The 25,667-nt window shown below is 57.9% G+C and overlaps 1 protein-coding gene across 1 annotated transcript; it reads left to right on the plus strand.

Moving 5' to 3' along the window:
* Positions 1 to 823: 823 nt before the first annotated feature.
* Positions 824 to 5,851, plus strand: CD40 (CD40 molecule). Its single transcript, XM_021540871.2, has 9 exons — positions 824 to 871; positions 2,075 to 2,156; positions 2,692 to 2,817; positions 2,916 to 3,059; positions 3,284 to 3,383; positions 4,299 to 4,360; positions 4,603 to 4,701; positions 5,135 to 5,160; positions 5,465 to 5,851. Exons 1-9 carry the CDS (start codon positions 824 to 826, stop codon positions 5,618 to 5,620), a joined length of 843 nt encoding a protein of 280 aa, XP_021396546.1. The 3' UTR covers positions 5,621 to 5,851.
* The last annotated feature ends 19,816 nt before the right edge of the window (positions 5,852 to 25,667 follow it).

Genomic DNA, 25,667 nt, shown 5'->3' on the forward strand with positions numbered 1-25,667 from the left:
TGGCCACCACCTCCTGCTGGGGCCGGGGCCGTGCCCGGGCAGGCGGCTGCGGCGGTGTGTCCGCTCGGGCACCGCGGCACCGTGGCGGCAGGAGTGCCGCAAGTGACCGGGGCACCGAGAGGCGCTGAGGAGCCGCCGTTCGCTGCCCAGCCACCGCAATGCCAAGGGAAGTGCAGGGAACGTCTCCGGAGCGGGCAGGGATCCTGGAAATTCCTTGGCGGTTGCTGGGAAGCCCTTTGGGGAACTGAGACGAAGGTACATCAACGTCACAGCACGGTTGCCCCTTCCCTTTCAGGACTGACGTGTTTGCGGGGACACTCCGCGCAGCTCAGGACTCTTGGCGGCTGTGGGGGGCTCTCCAGGGCTGCAGCCAGAGGGGCTCTTCCTGACCACAGCCGTGGGGGCTCTCCAGGGCGATAGCTCAGGGGCTCTTAAAGGCTAAATAAATAAATAAAAAAACCAAAACAAAACCAAAAAACTCTCTGAGCTACTGTTGGAAAGAAGAAGTGAAACCTGGAGCTCCTGGGGGGGTGGGGGACGGGGATGGGGGGCTGCACAGGCGCTCCCCTCCCCTCTCATCTCCTTCCCGCGGACGGCGGCCGACCCCTGCCACTGTCCCTGCCCCTGTTCCTGACTGCAGCCGTGACTCCGGGCCGGGGGTTCCCGGCGGTGGCAGCGCGGGGCTCGGAGGGGCCGGCCGGGAGCTGTCCCCAGCCGGGGCTGGCGGGGAAGCCCCGGGCAGAGCGGTCCAACGCCCCTTCCTGGGCGGGAACGGACCGAGGCGTTCTTAGGAGGGCGGCGGCGGCGGCCGGGGCGCAGCGCCATGAACCGGCTGGGGCTTTTGGGACTGCTCTGCGCGGCGCTGCTGGGCGTGAGTGGGGCCGGGATCGGGGCATGGAGCGGGACAGGGGCGGAGGGGATCCCTCCATCTCTGTGTCTCGCTGGGCTTTCCGGGAAGGGGCACGGTCCGGCCGCTCCGGCCCGTCCCAGGGCGCAGCCGCCCCCTCCGGGGAGCCCCGGGGCTGTGCGCGGGCGGCGTCAGCGGGACCGGGCGGCGCTGCCGCGTCGGCTCTGTCGGTCCGCTCTCCCGGGACCAGGCAGGGCGGACGAGTTGTCTGGACTGCCTGGTACCCTCTCCAGGTCTTGTACCCTCGCGCTTTCGCTTTTCTCCGATGGCGCGGGCCCGGCAGCCCAGCCCCGCCCTGCGCTAGCCCGGGGGTCCCCACGGGCAGGGACGGGCAGCGGCGAGCCCCGGGACCCTCGGCCGGGCCCCCAGCCGGGCAGGGCGCTTCTTTCACTTCTCGGTTGCATGTGGGCGGCTGGGACGGCGCCGCGGCCTCGTCGCAGTCCCCGCGCCGGGGCTGCTGGAGGTGCCCACGGGGGTGGGTGCGCCCGGCCGTGCTGGGTGCTCGCATGGCACCCTCGGCCCGGCCCTCTCTCCCTCGCTCCCTGCCGGAGCTCCGTCCCGCGCCCCAGGATGGCCAGGCCAGTCTGCCGGGACCTGCGGCACTACTGGGGATGCGCAGCGAGGGGCTGGCTCTATGAGACGAACGGGTGCCCTCTTGTACCCTGTCTTGCTCGAGAGCTCATTCCCTGCCTTCTTTTTACCCTTCCCTGTGCAGGTAGTCCCCTGCCAAGAGGAGCAAGGGCAGGCTCTGGCAAAGTTTGCATGAGTGTTGTGTTTGAATGGGGTTTTCCTGTCCCTCAGGGATGGTGTGTCAGCCTAGGGAAGGGGCTGGCAGTGCTCTGGGTGTGAAAGCTTGGTGATCTCGGCTCCCTCTGTGAGGGACTGCAGTACTGTTGGCAGGGGCACAGGGTGATGTGCAATCACCTTATGGTAGGAAATCTGGGGAAATGTGGAGCAACTCTGCCGGAATCACTGTCACCCCACTTCAAAGACAGCACTGATGGCATCAGGCAGCGTGGGTGGCTGCTGTGGTCTGTGGTTAGTGGAGGTGTGGGAAGAACGGTGTGAGGAAGCCCTCACCTCAGGGTGCAGGTTAGCACACATGTCTGTGGAAGCGCGGTGATGCGGAAGCGTTGGATATGAATTCACAGGTCTTGTTTCTTCCAGTTTTGGGAACCTGGTGGTGCCTTAACATGCTTTGATAAGCAATATATATACAAGGACAGATGCTGCAACCGGTGTCGGCCAGGTATGGAAACCCTTTCCTAGGGACCTCACAATTGGGCTGTGCCAGCACCTACTGCCTGGGCACAGCAGAGAAAGCTTCACTTGGTGTGATGGAGCCCCTCCACCTCACTGCCAGCAATGCTGACAGCTTCGCCTCCCTGTGTCATCTCAGTGACAGAGCAACTGGGACCTTGTGGGTCCCGGTCCCTTGGATCTCACCAAATGTGCCACAGCTCTCTTGGGCCTGTTTGTGCACTTGCAGCTACAGGATCTCACAGCAAAGGCAGCTTTGTGGGGAGAGTGCTGGCACTGGCACTAGCAATAGCTCCTGCTGTCACTGTCAGGTCATCTCCCAGTCCCTGGGTGCTGGCGTGGTGCCACAGCCCTCCCTCTGTATCTGGCCCCTGCAGTGTTTGTGGTCATCAGGCTGACTCCTTCAGCCCTGCCTTCCATACAGAATAGTGCAGCAGTCCTAGCATCCACAGCTGCCAGCCTTCCCCTGTCCTGCTAGCACAGGGAAAGCCCCCTTGCCCCTTCCTCACGAGCCTCTGTTGCAGGGGAAAAGCTGGTCTCTGAGTGCAATAAAACAGAAGACTCCATCTGTGCCCCCTGCGAGAGCGAGCACTATCAGCCAAGCTGGACCAAGGAGAAGCACTGTGCTCCTCATGATATCTGTGAACGCAGTAAGTGCTCCCTGTGACCACTGACCCCAGCCTGTGGGGATTGGGGGGACTGGCTCCCCTGCATGGTGTCTCACCTTGTCCATGTTCCCTCTGCCCAGATGCTGGCCTTGTTGTGAAGATGCATGGAAATGCAACACACAACACAGTGTGCCAGTGCCGGGCTGGCACGCACTGCTCTGACACCACCTGCCAGACCTGCGTGGAGAACCAGCCTTGCCAGCTTGGCTCTGGCTTCGTGGCAGGTAAATCTGACAAGCTCTTCCCTCTCAACGGAACTTATACCCTGTCAGCGCTGACCTCAGGGAATGGGGGATCCCCCAGCATGATGCTCCCTGGCAGGGCTTTGGGAGAGCTGTGCCATTGCCACGGGGTGTGCCGCACATCTGGATTCTGCAGCCCCTTGCCCCCTCAGGCCCTCACCCCCCATAGCCCTACTGACCTTCCTGCCATCTCTGCTCCTCTTCAGCCAAGGCCATGGACCGGATGTCATCCCCCTGTGAACCCTGTGCAGAAGGCACCTTCTCCAATGTCTCTTCTAAAACCGAGCCGTGCCACCCCTGGACAAGGTATTGTCTGAGTACAGACTGTGTCCTTCCACCAGCCCCAGTGAACACATCCTCTGCTGCCAGTTTTCTTGGTGGTCTTGGGGACTGGGCATCAGGCTGGTTTGTGAGTGACACAGCATCTGGCTGGTGTAGGGCCAGAGTGAGAGGAACAGGGCTAAGAGAACAGTGCGGACCAGGGCAGCATTGGCTGAGGTCGAGGCAGACATTCAGGCACTTATGTCTGTCCTTCACCATGTGCACAGACTGCTTGTCCCTTCAGGGATGTCCGTGCTGTCATCCATGCTGGAAGTAAGGGATCAGGGTCAATGGGGATGCCCCATGCCCTGTTCAGGTTCTCCCTCCCAGTGCTCTCTGTGGCTGTAGTCATTAGCCAAAACACAAGCCCTCTCCATGGGGAGTTTGGCTTTGAGGGTGCCGTGAACTGGCAGGTCATCCCTGTCTTTAGAAAGCTGCTTGAGGGTTAATTGCAGTTCCTGGTAGAAACATGAGCCTTATTTCTAAGCTGAATTAGTCTTGCTTCAGCTGCCATCCATTGGATTTCACTTTGCTTTTATCTGTGCCCAGAAATTACTTCCCCACAGAGCCACTTGTAGCCTATTTTAGCTTTTCTGTCATAGCTGCTCAAGCCCTGGGGGCTTCCCTGACCAGGCAGGTCTGCTCCTTCCTGTGCCTTGTCCCTAAATTTGTTCCCATCCTCAGCAGTTTCAGCAACTCAAGTCCCAGGGTTGGTACCCTGCTGTGTACCTGCTAACCCCCTCATGCTGCGTTGGTGGGGGTCCCCCTGCTCGCCCTACTGGAGCTTGGCAGGCTTGGAGCAAGATGCGTTTTGGGGCAGCTCGGGTGCCTGCCCAGCCCCAACTATTCCCTGAGCTCAGGTTACCTCTGTGGTTATGTAGTTCTTGTTCTTCCCTGCAGTTGTGAGGAAAAAGGGCTGTTGGTGAAGGTGAAAGGGACAAACTCCTCGGATGTGATCTGCGGTAAGTGCCTGGTGCTCAGGGCTGACCCAGGGCAGAGCAGAGAGCACCCCAGGGCTCCAGCTCCTGCAGCACTCAGAAGAGCTGGCCTCATGCATGGTATTTTTGGGAGGGGAAGGTCTGAGTGTGTGGCCAGTGTGATGCCTTCCTGCCTGTCTCCATGAGGGATCCCTGTGGGGCTGGGGCATGACTCTGTGTCTTGCACGGTCCCGTGGGTGCCTCACTGACCCTGTGTCCTCCTGCAGAGTCGAGCAGGCGCTCCTCGCTGTCAGTGCTGATCCCCATCACGGCTGCAGTTGTCACATGCCTCGTGGGTGTCTGCATCTACTGCCTGGTGCACACAGGTGAGGAACTAAAGCATGTGAACTTCTGCCTTGGCCGAGGGAGGGAGAAGCTTAGCCAGAGGGGCCATAAAGGGCTGAGGGGTTGAGCCAGGGAGGACAGTGGCAGCTCTGCTGCAAGTGAGGAAGCTTCTCTGGGGACATCACCAGGACAGGGTTTGCTGAGTCCTGTTCTGTCTTTGGGAGCATGTGTGTTGGCACTGCTGCAGCCTGAGCTGGGCCAGCTCTTAGGTAACAGCAGTGGTGCCCCATGAGTCCATTCTGGCTCCTGCTGTGACCCCCAGCCTGCCCAGCCTGGCAGTGGCAGCAGGCATAATGTGAGCTGCAGGACCTGTGGTGCAGCAGCACCAGCCCTGGCTCTGACCCCGGGAAGCTCCCTGCCGGGCAGGAGCACTTCCCCCTGAACATTGCTTTCTCTGTCCCTCTTTCCATCCAGATTTCAGACGACGAGTGCCAAAGGGGGTGAGTCTACCTAGAGCCCCCTCCAGCAGTGGGTTGGGATCCCTCCTGGGCACAGCTGGGGATGTGCCAGCAGCAGAGCAGGGGCTGTGGCTTTGCAATGCAGGAGGGGTGGGGGCTGAATTAGACTGCCTGGCTGGGACAGGACAAGGGCTGGGACAACCTGAGTGTGCTGCTGGCAAGTGCTGAGCATTTGGGAGGGCCCCATACTCAGGCCTGCATGGGAGTGTAGCAGGAGCCTGTGTAAAGGCATGGGAGGAGAGTGGGGGAATGTAGCTGCCTGCCCCTGACCCCTGCCCCTGTGCAGATAGAGGCTGGGGAGCCCGGAGAGAACCCAGATACCCAGCAGCCCATGGAGCAGGATGAGAATGTCTTGCCTGTGCAGGAGACCCTACTCAGGGGCCAGCCTGTGGCCCAGGAGGATGGCAAGGAGAGCCGCATCTCGGAGCAGGAGATGCTGTGAAGGCGCAGGGCACTGCCTCCGACAGGAGCACGGACTGGACAGCACCATCTCCTCTGTCCCCTCTCCAGCTGGGGAGGAAATCTGGCATCTGACCTGGCTGCAAATGATGTGATGCTGCAAAGGACCATGGCACGACTACCCCACGGGAATACCACTACAACTCCTGGTCTAGTCACCTGCACAGGGCTGCCCTGGTGGAGCAAGGCTTGGCTGCCCGCATGGGGACATGGAACAGAGCCCCATCCTGCTTTATGCCCAGGTGATACAATGACCTGGGTGGCTGCTCGCCTGCTGAGCCCTTGCAGAGCCCAGTGCAGCCCCTGGCCACAGCAGAGTGTCACTGCTGACAGGAAGACCCCAGCACAAAGCCCCGTCTCCCGGAGTGCTGGAGAAGGCAGGGCTGGGAGAGGGAGCTGCTAGTGTGAGATCACTGCGGCAGGGCTCAGTCCCCTGTCTGGGCTGCTGTGGAAGCGCTGCCCGTGCGCGGTGGGTGCTGGCATCCGGACAGGACACTCCGGCCCGGCCGCGGCCCCTCCGTGCCGTCCAGCGCTGCCGGGCTCCGTGGGACGAAAGGCAGGACTGTGCCGGGGCCGGAGCAACGGCAGCGGCGTGCGGCGGCCGGGAGATGGTGCTGCGGGACCGGCGCGGGGCGGCACCGGCACCGGCACCGGCACCGGCGCCGGCACCGGCACCGGCACCGGCACCGCCCGGCCCGCTGCGCTCCGGGCGGCGCGGGGGGCTCTGGCCACGGGCTTGCCCAGCGCGGGGCCGCCTCCGTCCGTGCGGGAGCGGCCGCGCCCCGTCACCCTCCAGCCCCTGCTGTGCGATTAAACGTGATTATCTGCCCCGTGCGTGAGCAGCCCCGAGCCCCTGCCGCCCACCGGCGGCCCCGGGACCGCGCTCCCGGCTCTGATGTTTCCGGGAAGGATGGTTTGGGAATGGGCGGGTGCTCCCAAGGCAGAGGAGGGAGGGAAGAGCTGCCACCAGCTGTGCCGATCTCCACCGTGCCCTCAGGCCCTCCCCAGCACACCTGGCTGGCCCCACTCCCCTGCGTGCGCTTCCCCTGTGGCTGCCCTCACTGACTCCCACAGCAGGAGCTGCCCCAGCACAGCCGTGCCCAGCCCGTGTCCCACGCCAGAGGAGACAGCAATGCGGGCAGGGCTGCCTGCAGCAGGCAGCTCCGTGCCCCTCGCCTCACTGCTCTGGCAGTGAAATGCACAAGTGGGGTCCGTGGCGCTGCAGGGCAGCACTGTGGGATGCTGTGGTGTAGCAGTGGAGTCACCACGGGCTCCAAAGCATTGGTGTGGGGCTGCAGTGGCACTGAGCCCACTGCAGGCTTTAGGTGCTGGGAGCAGCCTCAGCCTGTGACCCACCACTATTTGAACACAGGCAGCACGACATGAGAAAAGCCATAAATCCCAGAGCAGGAGCAGCTGGAGCATGGAGCAACTTTGCCAGTACAGGCAGTGGCACATTATTTAAGGCTCCTCTTAAAACCTAATGTTAGGTTTAATAAGGGAGATAAAAACATGGCAGCAGCTTTCCCTCCTCTCAGGGCTTGGCAATCCCAGCAGTGCTGGTGGGATGGTCTCAGGCTGGGCAGCATTCCCTTGGCACTAGCCCAGAGAACACCCAGTTCTGGGGACAGATGTGATCCCGCTCCTGCTGGAGGAGAAGGTGTTATGTGAGTCATAGATGCAAAAACCTTTGGCCCCAAATATGAAGCCTGTAGTCCCAGATGGTTTCCAAAGGTCTCTCTCCCCAGGTGGCAGGCTGAACTCTCTGGGGCCACCTCCCCACTTTCCCCAAGGCTGACCCTTCCCTGCTGGCATGCAGCATGCTCAGTGCCCACTCCCCCGTGTCAGACATGTACCATCTCATTAGTGTCTGTCCCCCAAAGTGAGAAGGGAGAGTGCATGAGGCCTAATTGAATGTAACTAATTATTCACTCTGCAAATGCTCTGTTTAAATGGGGTTGTGAGGGACAGAATTACTCATTCCGAAAAGGGGAGAGAAAAAGAGAAAGACAGAGATAAAACAAATAGAGGCGGATGCTGGAGCTGCAGCTCTTTCTCTCTCCCTAGAATACCAATTACCGGATGAAGTGATTGTATAAATCTTTACCGAGTGAACGGACTGTACTAGTCACTTACTCCTGTCCTCTTATTATGAGGAAGCAATGAAAAACCATCCCACTCTCCAGTCCAGTTAAGGGTTCCCAGGTGCTGTCTTGGGCAATATCTCACCAGCTGGAGAGCTCGTCTTGGGGCTTTCTCAGTGTAGGGGTCCCACTGAGACAGGGCTGAGCACTTGGTAGGAGCCCACACCCCTCCTGCACCCCTAGCCCTGGGGAGGAGCAGTGGCTGTGCATGCTCTGGGGAGGTGCAGGACCTCTGCCCCAGCAGGATCCAAACCATGCCAAGCCATGCTGGAACATGGAGACACATGGGCTGGCCAAGAGCCCCCGTGTCACACATGTAACACATCACCCCAGGACCCCAGTGCCTGGCCCAGTGGCACTCCAGGTTGTGATCCCTCACCTTCCTTGTTCTTCCTTTCTGTGGGTCCAGCCCTGCCAGGTCCTTGGTCTCCTTCTCTGGCTTCTGCAGTGCTCACTGAAAAGGGAGAACACAGCGCTTCCCACCCTCTTCCCACGCTGCGGTCAATGTTTCTCACTCAGGGTGTCTCTGCTCCACTGGTTGCAGAAATGCATTTATTGGCAGTGACCTCTATCACTCTTGCCTGCCACATCTTTTAATCCCAGATCCCTCCAAACACCCACGTTTCTGTTCTCAGTAGTGGTGTGGGATGGGAGAGGAGGTCCTGGCCATGCAGAGCTGGGAAAGCTGACAGAGTCCCCATGGACCCTGCCATCAGTGGGGAGCACCCACAATCTGGGGTCCTGCTGCATGAGCTGGTGGGGACCCTGCCAGTCCCATATTCCCTGCAGGCAATCCCGGATCCCCCTCACCAGAAGGCACCCAAAAGGAGATGCTTTATGGGGACACCTGGTCTCCACATCCTGCAGCCAGGAACAGAGAGACCCTCTCAGGGGGGCCCTGCATGTGCTGTTCCAGAGAAGCCACAGGAGTTGTATGATGGGTTCAGCTGGTGGGGAAGACAGGCTGGGCACAAGTCAGTGACGAGAAGCTAAAGCCTCCAGTCTGTCCTGCCTTGTCCTGGTTGCCAGCAGTGAGTTTCCATGCACTGGAGATGTGCGTGTGTGGGTGTGAGGGAGAGATAACATCATCATCATCATAACAAATGCAGTTGTGCAGCTCCATTCTCTGCTTACTGGCTTTCTTCTCTTTATCTATAAATAATTGTGGGGACACAATAGACTTTTAAGTCTGCCAAAGAGTTTGTCTCCCTCCAGCAACCGTATTGCTACAGTGCTGCCACCTTATCTGCTTGTAGAAGGATGAGGGTGGGAAAAATATTTACTGTCAGGGATATTTGTCATCTGCAAATTACCTCCGCCTACAGTTGGCAGCGGGGATGGGACTGACAGCGCCGATCTGCACTGTGGGAGTGTGAGCACAGGGGGTCTCCACGCTGCCCCAGACCCACCTGAGCCTCGTCCCATTAGCTGGTGGGGTGGGCAGCAGCAAGCTGGCAAACCCACCGTGTGTGCAAAGCTGTGCCACAGGGAAGAGGAATACAGCTGATGATGCTGAACCAGTGCCTAGCAAGTGCCTTGACACAAAGGATCGCCTTGATGGGACTGAGACATTAGACTCAGAGGTTTGCCAAGTTGCCAGCCCCTCTCCAAGCACAGGCCTGCACCCCCAGGCTGTGCAGCAGCCCCCAGCACAGCAACCCCAGGCACTGACCACTGTGAGAGCCCCAGGCCTTGCTGTTCTCCTGCAGAGGCCAAAAGTACTGGACACTCCACCACTCTCTCAGCACCCAATGTCCCTGCTGGCCCCGCTCTGGCTGCTGCTGCCACCCCCACCAGGCTCACTCACTGCTGGAATTCCTCACATCCTGTAGCCCAGAGGCCTTTGCACAGCACTTATCACTGCAGTATCCAAGAACCGATCTAATTGATGTGACACCAATTATTCCTGTATCACTAAATGCAGAATTAATGCATCGTGTGTACAAACCTCCTTAGACCCTGGCCATGAAATTATGACTTTGATATGAAAAGAGCCAGAGCCAGGGAGCACCATCTCTCAGCTGAGCCCCCATCATTGCAGCTCTGGCCAGCCCTGCTGGGACACCTTTCCTAATGGCCACACAGACCACGCAGGAACCCTGAATTATCCAGCTGGCTGCACAGAGAGCTGGTGCTTGTGGCTCTTTGCAGACTGGGCTGCAGCCATGGTGGTCCCACACAGACATGCCAACTCAGGCAGAACCAGCCCAAAAGTGAGTGCTGGCAGAGCTGCCCTGGCTATTGTGACAGCCAGCAAAGGGAGCTGTGTGCTCTGCAGGGCAGTGCAAAGCCATTTCTGGGCTGCTCAGCACAGCTTATGCAGACTGCAAAGCTCTTGGCTTGAACATGGACTGGTGCTGGGAAAAGCCATTCATTGCATTTGAAATTTTACTGTGAAATTAGGCTTTGCCTGGACACGCAGGGCTTGGCACAAGCAGAAGTTTGTATTTTGTAAATTGCTTTCTACAATCAATTAAAGAAAAGAGATGACTGTAGCCAGAGGTGGCACATGAGATGGCTCCAGGCTGGGGCTGATTCCAGATCCCTGCCATACAGCCCCAGGAGCAGACCCAGCCCAAAAGGAGCAGCCTCAGAATGGGGAGATAATGTGGCTGGGCAGAGCCTCACCTGGTGGAGGAGGAGGTGGGCAGCTGTGAGGGGGGAGAATGGCCCCATCAGGGGCTGCTCTGCTGCCCTGTGCCCACACTAACCACTGGGGTCACATGGAGCACATGGGAGCTGCTCCAGGCCTTTCATTGTGCCAGTCAGTGGCAGCTCAAGCTGAAGCCATCTGGGAGATGTGCCCTGTCCCCTCCCAGCCTCATCCCAGCACCAGTGCCCCTGATACTGGCAGCACACCATGGTGCCAGCACTGCTCCAGGGCAGCAAAGCAGAGAGGTCCCAAGTGAGCTGGGGGTGCAGTGAGGCACAGCGTGGTGAAGCTCTGGTACCTTTCCTGTCACATTTGGGCAGAGCATGGTGAGCACAGCATGTGTTGGGCTGCTCAGATAGCGAAGGGCTTGCCCTGGTTCTGGTTTGCTCAATGTTTTCATTAAGGGCCTGGATGATGGAATAGAGAAAGTGCTTATTAAATTTGCAGATGACACGAAGCTGGGAGGGACTACAAGTATCTTGGAGGACAGGATTAGAATTCAAAATGATCTTGACAAATTGGAGAAATGGACTGGAAAAAATAGGATGGAATTCAACAGGGACAAGTGCAAGGCAGTATGCTGAGCAGGGGAACAATCAGCTGTGCAAACACAAGCAGGGCTGGCGGCGTGGGGCACAGCCAGGCATGAGGCCACACAGGCATGGGGCAGGCACAGGGCATGGGCAGGCAGGAAGATCAGGCCGTCTGCTCAGCCTGAGCTGGGGAGGTAGGGCCATGAGGAGGCAGGAGGAATGGATGGAGGGAGTGAGAGAAACTTCTGTTGGCCTCAAGCACAGACTGACCTCTTGGAGCTGTGCCATGGGCTCCCCTGAGGTTCCATGCACTTCTCCCACCTGGCCAGGAGCTACAGTGAGATCTGGCAGCATCCCAGCCCCTGTGCACTTCAGGTATGTGGCTGAGCAGACATTCCCTGCTGGGCTTCTCAATCCCCTGCCTTTGCCAGCAGACACTGCCCTGCAATGCCCCAGGGAGATGCCCCTATGCCAGCTCCAAAAGCCTTCCCTACAGAGCCCCACTGAGGCAGATCCCCAGGCACTGGCACCAGGGGCTAAACCACCACCAAATGTGCAGGAAGCTTTGCTCTAAAGAAACTTCCCATGCCTGGGGCTCTGCTGGAGGTCTGGCCACAGCCCCCTACCCCACAGCACACAGCCCTGCAGAGATCCTCCGGAGCTCTCCAGCCCCTTCCCTTCACTCCGGCAATTAGAGCTCCAGCCAGCTCCCTCCGAGCCTGTGCAAACACGAGGCTCATTTAAATAAATTAAGAAGACATAATAAATCAAAGGGAAATGAGGGGCTGTGCCTGGGGGCAGGGGAGTCACTCGAGTTTAATTACATTGGCAAGTCTCTCGCAGCAAAAGCACAGCAAGTCCCAGATGTGTCAAGCACAGATGCGCAGGAATGTGCAGAGCTTGGTGGCAGAGCTGGTGGCACCACCCTGACGCCTGTGCCCGGCACAGAACTGGCTCCAGTGAGTCAGGAAGTGAGGCACGTGCTGGCAGAGATGGGTCCTGGGCACTCACCACTCCAGGGCACCTGTGCAGCAGTGCCCATGTGGGCAGATGGCATCCTGGCAGTACAGCACTGGCAGCACCTAGTGCCACATGGGCCATGCTGGGGCAGCCTGCAAAGCTCTGTCTGCCCCTTTCCCAGCCCTGTGCCCTGTGCCCTATGTGCCCTGTGGCCACCCAGAGCCAGCAAGTCAGGCTGAGGCTCTGGGAGTGTCAGTGGCACCACATCCCCCTGCCACACAGGCGATTTGCAGCCCGTCCCGCGTTGTTTAAGGACTCTTGCTCACGGCTGCATCAGGAACTCCAAACAGAGCTTTGTGTAGAGGCAGCAAATTTATGAGACTGCCTCTGAATTCCCAGTCATATCAGGGGCCAATTCGTCTTCCCAGGGCTGAGGATGAAATTAAATTATTGTAAAATAAATCTGTAAAAATGATGAAAAGACCATCACCCATTGGCAAGGGTGGGGTGCTGAGAGCCCACGCGTGGCCGTGACGGATGGGGCTCACCAGGTGATAAAGCGCCTGGGACCTGGGAGCTCAGGGATTTCTGCTGTAATCTCACTAAAGAGATGTTGTTTACAGGAAAAAGGATATTTTGGGGAGGAAATTGCATTTCAAGGTTAAAGGAAAAAAATGGAGCAAGTCTCCGAGGGAGCCGCTTACGTGCGAGATGGCTGCAGAGAGAGAGACAGGAGCGGGTGCCAGGGAGCAGCCGGGGTGGGACACGGTGGGAGGCAGTGCCAGGCACACACATGTGCCAGCTCCACAGCAGCTCAGAACCAGACAGTGATTTCCCAGGCTCACAACAGGAGGCCAGAGGTGCTGGTGGGTCCAGGACAGTCTGAAGGGGCCGAGGGTTCCTGTGGGTGCTGCCAGCCCACCCTGATGGAGAAGCTGCTGCCACGCTGCTCCCAGCCCTGGTGCCATCCTGTCCCACCAGAAGTGCCTCATCCAGCTCAATAATGGCAAACCCTCCATGCTTCCTGTGAGGAACCCTGCAGCGGCCTGAGTGGCCACCATTCAGTGCTTTGGGGCAAGGGACATGTGCCCTGGACAGGGCTTGCAGCTTCCAAGTTTCAGTCTTATCCTACAAGATAGATGCTGGTGAGAGATTTTATTCCAGTGATGAGTGGAAAAAATAATGCCTTCAGCTTACAGTGAACTGGCTGGCCATTTAACAATAGGCCATTAGCATGGCTCAGTGTGGGAAAGGGATTTATTTAGGGGACACAGTTGCAAAGACAAACCAGCACCAGGTGCTTAATAGCAGTTCAGAGGTATCGGAGTGTTGCAGTGCTCAGAAAATGCAGCTGTGGGAGTTTAGAGACTTTATCCTTCATGTCTGTGAAATCCCACAATATCAGCAGAGATTTCTCAATTCTGCCCCAAGTACAAAAGCAGCTATGTACCATTGTACCATTGCCCAGAGCAGCTCTGGAGCATCAGCAGGCTCTGCCTGAGCCCTCCCTGTGCCTTGGTGTCCTGGACAGGCACTGTCACCTACCAGGAGCCTTCTTCTCCTGCAAATGCCATGGCTCAACCGTGGCTCCAAGCCCTGTCCTGCCATCACCACCAAAGCAGCACAATGATCACCAACATGTCCCTGCCCATGGACACGTTCTTGACAGCAGGGATGGGTGCTGGGCAAATCCCCTCATGCCTGTGAGTGCTGCCCCAGGAGCACTCACTGCAAACCCCCCCAGTGCATGCCAGTACATCCCAGTGCATCCCCTGTCCCAGCCAGAGGTCCCGTGGCCGAGAGCCCTTGCACTGCTGCAGTGGAGCTGGAGAAAGGCCCTTTGCTGGCCCCAGAGCCTGTGTGGCCCCTTGCCTGCAGCCCTGGCAGCTTGTGGGGCCCTGCCATGTGCCGAGCGTGGTGAGGGTCCCACGGCAGCAGGAGGGGCCGGGGGCAGGAGCTGGCGGTCGTCCCACACGGCAGCAGTGTGCCGAGGTGGAAGTAAAGAGTTCCTGAGCAAGCAGACGCTCAATAATTCATGGTCACTGAACTGCAACAGGAACAGCGACAAATAATAATACAGGAAAATGGGGAAAAACTTGAAATCGTTAGGCCAGTGGTTCAAGCATGAAGTGTGCATGGTGAGGGAGAGGGGTGCAGTCACGCCATGCTGGGTGCAGGGGTGCTGCCAGCTGCACTGGGGCCCTCTGCCCCTGGCCTGGCACTCCGGCCCAAGGGCTCCAGTGGTGTTGTTGCCCCATGGGGGCTGTTCTAGGGATGTGTCCAGCCCAGGGGAGGCTGAATAGTGCCACGTGCCAGCCCTCAGTGCCCCTGAGCCTGGTTGGCATGCAGGGTGCTTCACGTGTCCAAGAGGCAAGAAGAGCAGATCTACTCTCCTTAATTATAATTAGCAATGCTTGCCATGGGAGTTTGCAAACATGGTTTAATTAGAGCAGCCGGGCTCCCTCCACATGCAGCACCCTCCCCAGGGCCAAGGACAGATAGGAGTGAGGGAAGCAGGAGCAGAGAAATGCTTGGCAGAGTTTGGCTGCTAGGCCCACACAAGATTTACCCCTTTTCTCTGCCCACAGCCACGGCCCAAGAGGCTGTGCTTAGTTTAGCTCAGTTGGCAGGGACCACCTTGTGTCCTGCACGCACCCTCTCCTCTGGCTCTGGCACCACCAGAGCTGCCTGCTGCTCCTGGGGACAGGAGGACACCTGTGCAGAGTAACTCAGCCAGAGGCCAGCAGACACTGAGCTGGGAAATTTAATCTACAGCTACTAGAGAGGGCTGTGGAGCCTCTGGATGCATAAGCCTGCTGCTTATGTCGAGAAGAAAAATAGGAAAGGGGCGTAGGGAATTAGACAAAGGCCATGAAGCAGAGAAGGAGGGTTGGGTGAATTTGGGAAGAGCAGGCAGTGACTGCTGCAGCCCCAGAAGGGGCTGATGGCCAAACATCCTTGGTCCCCAAAGCCCTGCAGAACTGGGAGCAGGACGGTGAGAGACATCAGTGAGTGCCAAGAAGGGATGGGTGCTGAGGGAGAACAAGCCCTGACAGTCTGAGCCTCTGGATACAGCCAAGACAAGCCCTGCCTAGGTCGTCCCATCACCAATCAGGTTATCTGGAGGGGTTAATTTGGGATGAAGGAGAGCATCCTGAGCCCAAGGACAGTTAGCTATGGTGGCTGTGCAGCAGCAGGCAGTGTATCTGTGTGGGCTGAGCCATGGAGAGGACACGTGGAGCCGCAGCATGGAAAGCAGTGATCTGGCCTGAGCTCCCTGCACGTCCCAGGCACCGCAGTGGGGAACCTGGATGACTAATTGCCATTGTCACCACACCTAATTAGGAGGCTGGCCACAGCCAGCTGGAAACTGTAGGTGTTAATTCTTTCTGGCAGGGGTGGTACCCCATCCAGAGGGGCTCCTGCCACCCAGCCTGTCCAAAGCAGGCTGGCACCATGTTCAAGTCCTCACCCTACTCTGCATGTGCCCCAAGATCCATCGGCGGGGCACACCCTGCCTGGATACCCACCAGACACCCCATCCCGGAGCCGGGCCGAGGGGACACGGCTGGGGTGCTTTGCAGGGAGAGCTGGGGGGTGTCCCTGTCCTGGCGCTCCGGGGGCAGTGCCATGGTGCTCCCGCTGCCCTGCGGCCGCAGCGGCTGGCAGCGGAGCTCGGTGTCTGGGTGACAGGTTTACAAATCACCACTGCTGCGTGCACGGGGAGCTTGGTTGCCTCGGCATTCATCCCCGCGCTAATTGCTGCCTCCCCGAGGAACTCGATCCATCTCGCTGTAATTGACAAAAGGCAATTAAAAAGCAGTTGTGAATAAAGGGGGACATCTCCGGAGGGCCTGGCAGGAAAGATTTAGGTGCTTTGCTCCCTGGTGCTTTGGAGATGTTCCAGTGGCGTGGCCGGGCAGCGATGCTGGGGCGGCTGTACCCCCTCCTGCCCCGTGCCCAGCCCTGAGGCACGGGCACTCTGCCCGGCTCCCAGACCAGCCCTTTGCTCACCTGCATCTCTCCCTGCCCTGCCCTGGCAGGACCATCCGCCTGCCCCATGGCTGATCACCAGACAGACCTGCAGACCCAGCTGGCTGCAGGCCTGCTGGACACCTCCTGAGGGCAGGAGCATCAGGGTCCTGCATCCATGTGGGGCCAGAGCCAGCATCCTGCAGAGAGCCCATCCCTGGGGCTCCCCTCAAACCCCTGGAGCTGGCAGAGCCCCAGCACCTTCCTCTGCTGGGAACTGTGGGTTCATGGGGAGTGGAGGGCAAAACCACAGCACGGGAGTGCCATGGGAGCGCCCTGGCCCTGCTGCCTGTGCCGGCACCGCGCGCGGCCTTGCGGGAGACAAAGGGCAATCAGCAGCGAGTGGCACAGAGAGTGGCACAGCGAGTGGCACGGAGCTGGGCCTGAAGAGCGGCTGATTGAGGAAGAGATGCGTCAGCTGCCTCTTGTGCGCAGCAATCTCCTGATTGTGGAGAGCTGCAGGTGCGAGCGCTGCCAGCTCACCTGCAGAGAGGAGCCCTTCCTGCCGAGGTGGAAGGGAGGACAGCGGGGAGGGCAGGGTGGGTGTGAGAGGGAGTGTGTCCTGTGTCCCTGCACAGCATGTGCCCTGTGTCCCTGCAGGTATTTTTCTGCCAAGGGCTTGGCAGGTCTGCCCCACCCTGGCAGGGACAGTCCACCTGGGGACCAGGGACCAGGGGCCAGGCAGCCCCATGGGCAGCAGCAGGCATGGGCACTGTGCTGTGGTCTCCAGCTTTGGGGCAAAGCCTGTCAACAGGGCAATCTGTGCCCACCTTGAACAGTGCCAGCTGCTGATGCTGCCAGGAGCCAGCCTGTGGTATGGCAGAGCTACCTTTCTGCCTGCTGCTTGCTTGGGTCAGGGCTCAAAAGTGCCCAGGGAGAGGAAAAAAGAGGCAAAATACCTGGGGCAGAGTTGCAGACCCAGAGGCTCCTGGTGTGTGCTTTAGGCAGTTCCAGCCCCTCCCTTGCCCCAGAATGTGCACCAGCATGAGCTGTACATGACTCTAGTGCAGACAATCCCACCAACCTGTGGTCCATGGGGGGCAAAGTGTCAGGGCTGCTCTGTCCCAGGTGTGGTTGCCATGGGGCATGAGGCTTAGGTGGGGCTGCCATTTCCAGAGGTGGCAGATGGTGGGATGTGCTGATGCTGGGATGTTCTCCACCATCTGTTGGGTCTAATTGACTTCCCGCAGAAGTTCTTAAAAAAAAATTAAACCAGTTGCAAGAAGAAAATTGTTAATTAAAAGGCCTTTTGATTAGATAGACAAATATTTACCAATTATGACTGACCCTGGCCACTCTATTTTTTGTTTGCAAACTCCACAATCAGCAGTTATCTCAGCAATTACGCCTGTGCCAGCAATTCCCTCATGTAATGCCTCCCCTGGGGGGGGGAGTCCCTGCAGTGGGGGGAGGCCAATGGGAGGAGGGGGGCACAGTACCCCTGAGTAAGGGGTGAGATGCCTGCTGTGCCCTGGGCATGGCCACACAGCACCCCACCCACACCCTGCTGGTGTTGCAGGTGCCCCATTGTGGACATGGTGGTTTTTGGTGGCAGCATCCTCTCCTGGGTCCGGTGCCTGTCCCAGGCAGGCAATTTAGGCTCGTATCACACTGTAAGCTGAGGGGACACAACTCCCAGCAGAAAAGTTGTTTGTGCTTTTGGGGGAGACTGAGCACACAGCAGGGCTTCTGGCTGACCCCAGTGCCTTGGGACAGGGATACCCTGTGCCCAGAGGCTGCAGGACAGGGAACCTGTGTCTGTCCTTGTGTTTGCCCATGGGATGCCAATGACTCCTGGGCAAATCCCATTGCTCACGAAGTGGCCAGGCCAGTGTGACCACAGTCTGGGGCACACCAGTGCCTCTCTCTGCAGAGGGCAGCAGTGTGGTCACACTGCACCGAGAGATGTGCTGGGAGGGAGTCTCGCGGTGTAGCACCAGCCACGCACTCCCAGGGCAGGACGTGGGTTTTAATGTGGTACAAAATTGATGCATGATTCTGAGCAAGCGAATGTTCAGTGTAAATTACCCATGTTAGGCTCCAATCCGTGTCTAATTCATTAGACACACATTTCTACACAAAAATAAAAAGCCTTCTGCGTGCATTGTTCACCAAATGCTCTGAAGAAAAGATGTGGGGAGGCGAGGTAGTCTCTTGACCCACTCTTGAGGTTAAATCCTAATTCCCAGCCTCTCTGGTCCTGCTGCCAGGAGCGGGAACAGCTCCAGCTCAGCCTTCCAGGGAAGTGCTGCCAGCGCCTCCTGCCCCAGTGCTCTGCCATGGGGCTCAGCCCCCCTGGAAGCACGGAGGCGATGGAGATGAGTGTACAGCAGGGCACTGAGAGCACTGGCTGCCAGTGCTGCAGGGAGAGCAAACCCTGGGCATCAGACTCGGCAGCGTGCCAGGATGGCTGTGAAGGCACATTCCCATGATGTAGCACTATTGAGAGTCTTATTAATGGAGTGGGAAAGCTAATTGTGATTAAAGTAACAACAGTGCTAAACAGATAATTCTGCCCTGAACGGCAAGATAGATTTTTAAAAAAATGAATGAAAAAGGAAAAGATAGAGTAACCAATCTTTAAAAATACAGAGATCAGTAAGTGAGGATTAATTTTTTTTATTAGCACAGGGCTCTCAGGGGAGCATCCCCAGTGCCCGAGACTGCTCAGCTCATAATAAACGGCACACTGGTGATGCTGGGCCTGCCCGCTGCATTGCCATGGCTACTGCACTCTGCCTCTGCAGAAACTAAATATTGAACACAGAGCAGGTGTGCCAAGGCTCCCAGCTCTCCCACACCACCAGCACCATCCCTCTGGGCAGCTGGTCCCCCAGCAGGGACAGGTTGGCTGGGGCCACAGGTCAGTCCAGGTGGTGACCATCCCTGTCCCAGCCCCCTGGCTGCAGGAGCCTTGACACCTGAGCCAGGGGCAGGGACAGGCCCAGCCCTGGGCAATGGAATCAGCAGGGAGCCTTCTCCAGGGAGCTTAAAATTACTGCCTGAATGGAGCACCACTCCTTTCCCTGCCAGCTGCTGCAGGGAGAGCCCAGACAGGGCCAACACTGTGCAGGTTGCTGGAGCAGGACCCTTCCAAAACCAGGGATCCCCATCCCTACACTGGCCACAGAGAATATATGACAGGGACATCTCATGTGCAGCCTCCCTTCAGGGCTTGGCTCCTGGTTTCAGCAGACCCCAGGAACTCAGCAGACACCCCATGGCTCCTGCTGCCCGCAGTGACTGCGCAAGAGGCAGCGGGAAGGAGCGTGCGTATCAGGATGCTGGAGGTTATTGCTTTCATTAATAGCTGCATGAGAGTGCTCGAGGTGAGCCAGGCAGGAGCTGAGCCCCCCTCTCAGCACAGCTCCTGCCTGCAAGCAGCTTTCTCCTCCCTTTTGCTTTCCAAGGGCTCCCCAGGGCCGGTCTCTGCCCATCGGATACAGGACTCCTGCTCCTGGGTGCCCCTGGGTGTTTTGCACCCCACTGCTCTCCCACCCCCACTGTGCATTTCTGCTCACCCCTCTAAATGTTCTAATACTGTAAAAGATCCATCAGAAACCTTCCACTCCAGAGGGATATATATTATCTAAATTTGATAAGACAACTTAATTTCTCTCCGTGTCTGTTACTGGTGATAAAACTGGGAGACTTTTATGACCCGGAGTCCTCTGTAAGATTGTCAGGAACTTATTATACAAGGTATAACTGGATTTCTCTCCACAGATGGCTCACAGCCATGAGCTGTAACGCAATTCTGCAGCACATTTGGTAGAATAAATGCAAAGAGCTTGTTACAGTGAGTTAGATAAGAGAGACGGGAACACGGCTCTCGCAGGCTAATTCGGCATCTGATCTGCCTTTTTCTCACTATGAAGGACGACTTGGAAAAGTGCATTTCACACTGAGGAAGGAGCCAAGCCCTTCCCAGAGCCACCTGGGATTGGTGTGGCAGCCAGCATGGTGCGCTCGGAGGGACAGAGCCCGGTGTGTCATGGCAGAGCTGCTGCCCTGGCCCTTTGTGCGTGCCACTGCCGTGTCCCCAGCCCAGCAGGTGCCATCCCATGTGGCACGAGGGCCAGCAGGTCCCTTTCAGAGGCACTCATGGCAGGCTCATCTGTTATAGTTATCACACAGCCCATTCAGGCTCTGACCAGATAAAGACTGGTGATTTTTTATTTACTGATTTTTTATTTCAGCATCCTGCAGGCAGGATGCCATGCAGCACACTCATTTATCTCAATTTGCTCCCTCCCACCTCCCATCCCTAATTTTTCAGCAGAGCCTTGGAGGTGAAAGCCTTATCTCTGTAGCTCTTCTGCACATGGAAAGCAATCATGGCCTCTCCTTGTAGGGGACCTGGTGGGGCTATTTGTTGTCAGGGCAGTAGCTTTGTGGACTGGAAATGAGACAAATCTCTCTGCAGCTGCTCATGGTCCTGAGCTGTGGCAGACCCTGCACTATTTTGTGGGGTTGCAGTGGGGCTCAGGTGTGGGGCTGCAAGAGCTCCCAGTCACACGTCAGTTCTCCAGCGACCATCCCCAAACCAGAAATGCTTGCCCAAGCTCAGACCGTGTTAGAGCAAACGGGAATTGCTGAAAACCATCAGGTGGTGACAGCATGCTCCTCTTGTAGCACCCATTCCTCTGCAGTCCCACTGGCTGCAATCCCTGGCGTGGCAGATCCAGCCCCACAGACCTGTGCACCTTCCTGCAGGCAGCACCCTGGTGTCACACTGTCCCCAGAGCAGAGACTTGCCTGGGCCCTGCCTGCCCCTGCACCACTGCCAGAGCCTTTACAGTCATTTGGAAAAACAGCTGCTCCCTGCTCCTGGGTCCCAGGGAATGGCAGGGCCAGGAGCCCAGCTCAGGGCAGGGCTGCAGCACAGCATGGCCACATGAATTCTGGATGAAACGTGTTGTTATGTGCATCAGGTTTTGTAATGGAACATGTTTAAAATTCAATAGAAAGAAAGATTAAAAAATAAGTTTCTTATCTAGAGGAGCCATAGAGCCAGTGAGGAAATTATGAATGTCTCGTTGTCCAAGGTTAAAGAGTGAGAGCTGAGGCATGAAAAGGCAGGAGATAAGATGAAATGTTTTCTGTTCAAATGAATGGGCTCCACTCTGCTCCCTAATAAACGATCAGTGTCAATATGACAAATTAATTCTGCATTGAGCTCCACTCAGGGCTCAGTGTGTGCAGGGTGGGGAGGGTCCTGGCCAAGCCTGCACTGCCAGACCTGTGCCAGGGGCCAAGGCAGCCCTGCACAATCCACTGCTCTGGAGGGAGGTGCAGGAGAGGCCCCATGTGCTGGCTCTGCTGTCCCTCTCCATGAGGGGATGCCCTGAGCCTCAGCCATGTGCTGCAGTCACCTGCGGGCTGGGCTCTGACTGGGGAACTTCACCCGTGGGCACAGAGGGGACCACTCAGGACCCCAAGGACAAGGGGACAGGGATGACAAGGGGACAGGGATGATGCATCCTGGACTGGCAGCTGCGGCGGCTGCGGCAGAGCTGTGCCAGCACAAGGAGCTGCTGCCAGAGCAGCCAGGTGACCCCACGGAAGAGATTGGACCTTTTAAAAGAGACAGTGACAAATGAAGCTCTGTTCCACTCGAGGCACAGAGGAAGGGGACAGGGAGGTGCTTCCAGGAGCTGCAAGCTGAAGGTCACCCAGGAGCCAGATGAAGGCAAGGGGGGTCCAGGAGGGGACAGTGCAGGACAGGAAGGTGCCAGGAGGGTGGGACGGTGGATGTGGCACCTGACAGACAGGGCCAGAGGTGCAGGCAGTGCTGGGAGGAGAGGGCAAGGAGGAGCTGACCCCACCTCGAGAGCAGGGGCTCTGTGGATGATGCTCCTCAGCACCGTGGTACATGCCTGGCCATGCCAGCCCTGGCCAGGGTGGCCCAGCCAGACCCACTGTGGTCCTGGCAAAGCCCCCACACCAGTAAGTGATGCTGCTGATGGGGACTTATTTCCACTGATGAGCAGGAGCCTGGGGAGAGGAACACTGTTCCTTGGGGTGGGGAGCAGGCTGTGTGGCCAGGCAAAGCCCAGTGAACCGGCCACTAGCCCTGAGACTTTCAAGGCACCATTCCTGCTGGAGCTGCAGCAGCCAGGGCAGGGAGAGGCCAGCCATGCCAGGCTGGCAGGTGCCAGTGGAGGCAGGGCTGTGAGAGCAGCTTTATTACTCACAGGGGATCCTTAGTGCAAGACATGCTCCTGCAGAAGACAAATCACAGCCGACACACAACACTGTTACTCCGTGTTTATCTCCAGCTGCCTGAGGGCAAAAGCAGGTAAAGTTACAGAAAATGTGGGGTGTCTGGAGCTTAGCATTGCTGCAGCCCCGGGCAGATCCACAGCCCTGTCTGCACCGGAATCACTCACAGCCAGCCTCTGTCCCACCAGCCTGGCACAGGCAGGGACACAGCAGAACCCTGGAATTGGGGAGGCATCTCCATCACTCCTGTAGGGCTGGACTTCCTTCTTTTGGTTCTGCAGCAGCAGCTTGGAACCCAGCTGACCAAGGAGGGCTCCCATGCCATCGTGCTGCCCTCGCCCCAGCACCGTGGCTGGCATGGGAATGGGGCACTGCAGCAGCTGGGCTGTGGGACCTGCTCTGGGAAGGGTTAACAGCCTTCCACAATGACACTGGAGTGAAATGGAAAGAGTATCTCAACAGCTGAGATTAAAACAAGAAAATGAGTACAGGAATTATGTTTGTTAAAGCGAAATAGCTAATATAATCCTCAAAGGATTTTTCCTTTTGACTTAAAAAAAAATCTAATATCTTCATTTCCATACCTTTTTTAAGCTAATTTGTGGAAAATTAAAATGGTGAACCCACAAAGGCTGCAGTTTAATTGAATCTTGCATCAGCCCTTGGTGAGCAGTCTCTCATGGATTCCTTGATTAGTTCCCTCCATTAAATCATTTTTGCATCGTTTAGCTGAGATACTGTCTTCTGGCGGGTCTGGGACTCAGGGACCTGGATAACTCAGTCTCCATCTGAGCAGATGTAAAACGACACGCCATGCTCTGGAGAACTCTCTTATTTGGCCTCCTGTGTCCGTGGGGCTGGCTGCTGTGGCTCGCTGCCTGGGCAGACAGCAGCACCGGGCCTGCCTGGGGCTCAGCACATCCCCAGGCTGCAGGCTGGACGGAGCCCGGCGGTGGCAGGATGGCAGCACAGGGAGCACGGGGAGCACGGGGAGCACAGGGAGCACGGGGAGCACGGGGAGCACGGGGAGCACGGGGAGCACGGGGAGCACGGGGAGCACAGGGAGCACGGGGAGCACGGGGAGCACAGGGAGCACAGGGAGCACAGGGAGCACAGGGAGCACAGGGAGCACGGGGAGCACGGGGAGCACAGGGAGCACGGGGAGCACAGGGAGCACAGGGAGCACAGGGAGCACGGGGAGGACAGGGAGCACAGGGAGCACGGGGAGGACAGGGAGCAATGCTTGGCACTAGGCAGCTTGGAGTGGGTGCACTCACCCAGCTCTGGGAGATGTAGGGTGAGGTAGGGACACAGCGTGACATCGTGGCAAGGGCAGTCCTTCCTCTCTGCCCGCCTGGAATATTCTGTGCACGTGCTGCAAGCACAAGCCCTGGTGGAGCCACCATTCCCCAGCATGGGCAAGCACACAGGATGGGGCCTCAGTGCTGGTAGCCACTGAAGTTCATCTTCTGTGTCTCCCTGCTGAATCCCCTCTTTTTAAGAGTGGATCAATTACACCTAACAGGGATGGCTCTTAATTTAGAGCACTTACAGCCTCCCCTGTCCCATGGCACAACGTTCCTACGGGGACAGGGCCACTCAATGTCTCTGGAGGCGCCAGCAGCAGCTGCACACCAGGACAGCTGGCCTGGCTCTGGGCCCAGTGAGCCCCATGCCAGCCCTGCCAGTCTCCTGACCCCATTGCACTCGGACTGGTGGGTGCTGGATGAGCCAGCTCTCCCTCTTGCATCCCCTGTGCAACTCTGGCACCTCTCACTGCCCCAGCAGTGGTTGCAGGAGTGTTCTGATGGCCTTGTCAGGCTATCATGTCCCGTAGATTAAAACAGATTTATACAAAGTCCTTTTCACCCCATTAGATTACTCTGGATTAACCTTGATCTCAGTAATAGATGCTATAAATGTAAGTCCCGCTCAGGGGGATTTTATCCATATGTTCTTGGAAGGCAGAAAGTAGATAAATTCTTAGAGAAGGTCTTACTGAGCGATTAGAAAGATTTAACCTCTTCAGAGTCAGCTGGAGCTGCCTGCACCTCTGCAGGGTGAATGCTCAGCCCCATCTCCTCAGACAGTGCCCCCCCAGACCCAGCACCCCCAGACCTGAGCTGGGACACATCCCGTGCTGTCTCCCCGGGGTGGGGGACACAGTGTGTTGTGCTATGTGACCTGACACCCTGCTGCCGTGTGGGGCTGCCCTGTAAAGCCTGGACTCTGCACCCACCCGAGAGTCCCACTGCAGTCATCTGGGGGGGGCTGGTGGCCACCAGCACCTGAGCTGTGCTCATGAGCCCTGCACGGCCCCTTCAGAGCCAAGGGCTGCCTGATGCTGCTGCTGCCCCTGATTTATGGACTGTGCTTCCCTTGAGAGCTTTGTGCTTTTCCATCAGCAGAAGGGAAAAGCCTGTTGGGCAGAGCCAGCTGCAGCCCTTCAGTGTTTTGTGGCTGAGAAACAGTTAATGCAAGGAAGGATGAAGGCAGGACAAGGAAATTCAAGCAGCTGTTCCAGCAGATGGGGGGAGCCAGCACATTGCACTACCCAACACACGTAGGTGTGGCCCGAAGGGGTGGCAGCAACCAAAATTAATTCCCCATCCCCTCCTGCTGCTGATATTAAATTGCTCTAAGCGCAGGCTGGAGCCAGAGCCAAGCTCAGCTCCTCCAGGAGAGTCTGACCAGCAAGTTGCCTTCTGCTTGCTGATCAGAGAAGCACCTAATGGGGGAAGAAGAATTTGGCAGCGGGCTGGGCTGCAGAGAACTGGCCCTGCTGGAAGCCTCTGCGATCACGCAGCCCAGGCAGGGGAGAGGAACAGGCTGTTGACAGCAGGCACAGTAATGAAGAGGAGTCAGCTCTGTGGGGCAGGGCAGTGCTGCAGAGCCACAACATTCAGGGTGGTCTGTGAGCTCTCCTGGGGTTCCCTGGTGGGGACTGCAGCACTGCTGCACAGCTCTCTAAGGCTGGAGCTGGTGGAAGGCTTTGACTTCAGCATTAATCACTGGCTGCCTATCAGGCTCCTGGCAGGGCTGGACCGTGGTAAGAAGGGGCTGCAGTTTCACCTGTTCAGTGCCAAGCCAAGGTGCTTTGCCTTGCAGGGGCATGGGGAGACAGCCCTGATAGACAGCACTCTCTCAGTGCTGCCCACCCTGTGGGTTGCATGGGCAGCCTGGACTGCAAATCTGTACTGCAAGGGCATCACTCGCTAGGCTGGGGGGAGGCAGGGGGGTTGCCCAGACCTGCCTGTGGGTCAGGAGGACCAGGGGGACCGTGCCATCCCTCTGCTTATGTCCCCCAGCCAGGCACTTCTGCACACACGGTGTATGTGCAGGAGGACCTGCACTGTTAGTGAAGTTTGATGCAAATGTGCATGGTTGGAAGTGCCCTGCAGCCAGGGCTGCACCTGGTGAGCTGTGGCACAGGGACGGACCAGCCAATCCAGCTGGCGTGAGCAGAGCTCTCTTCGAGGCAGC

This window comes from Lonchura striata, chromosome 17 (assembly GCF_046129695.1).
Source record: "Lonchura striata isolate bLonStr1 chromosome 17, bLonStr1.mat, whole genome shotgun sequence".
Taxonomy (NCBI): domain Eukaryota; kingdom Metazoa; phylum Chordata; class Aves; order Passeriformes; family Estrildidae; genus Lonchura; species Lonchura striata.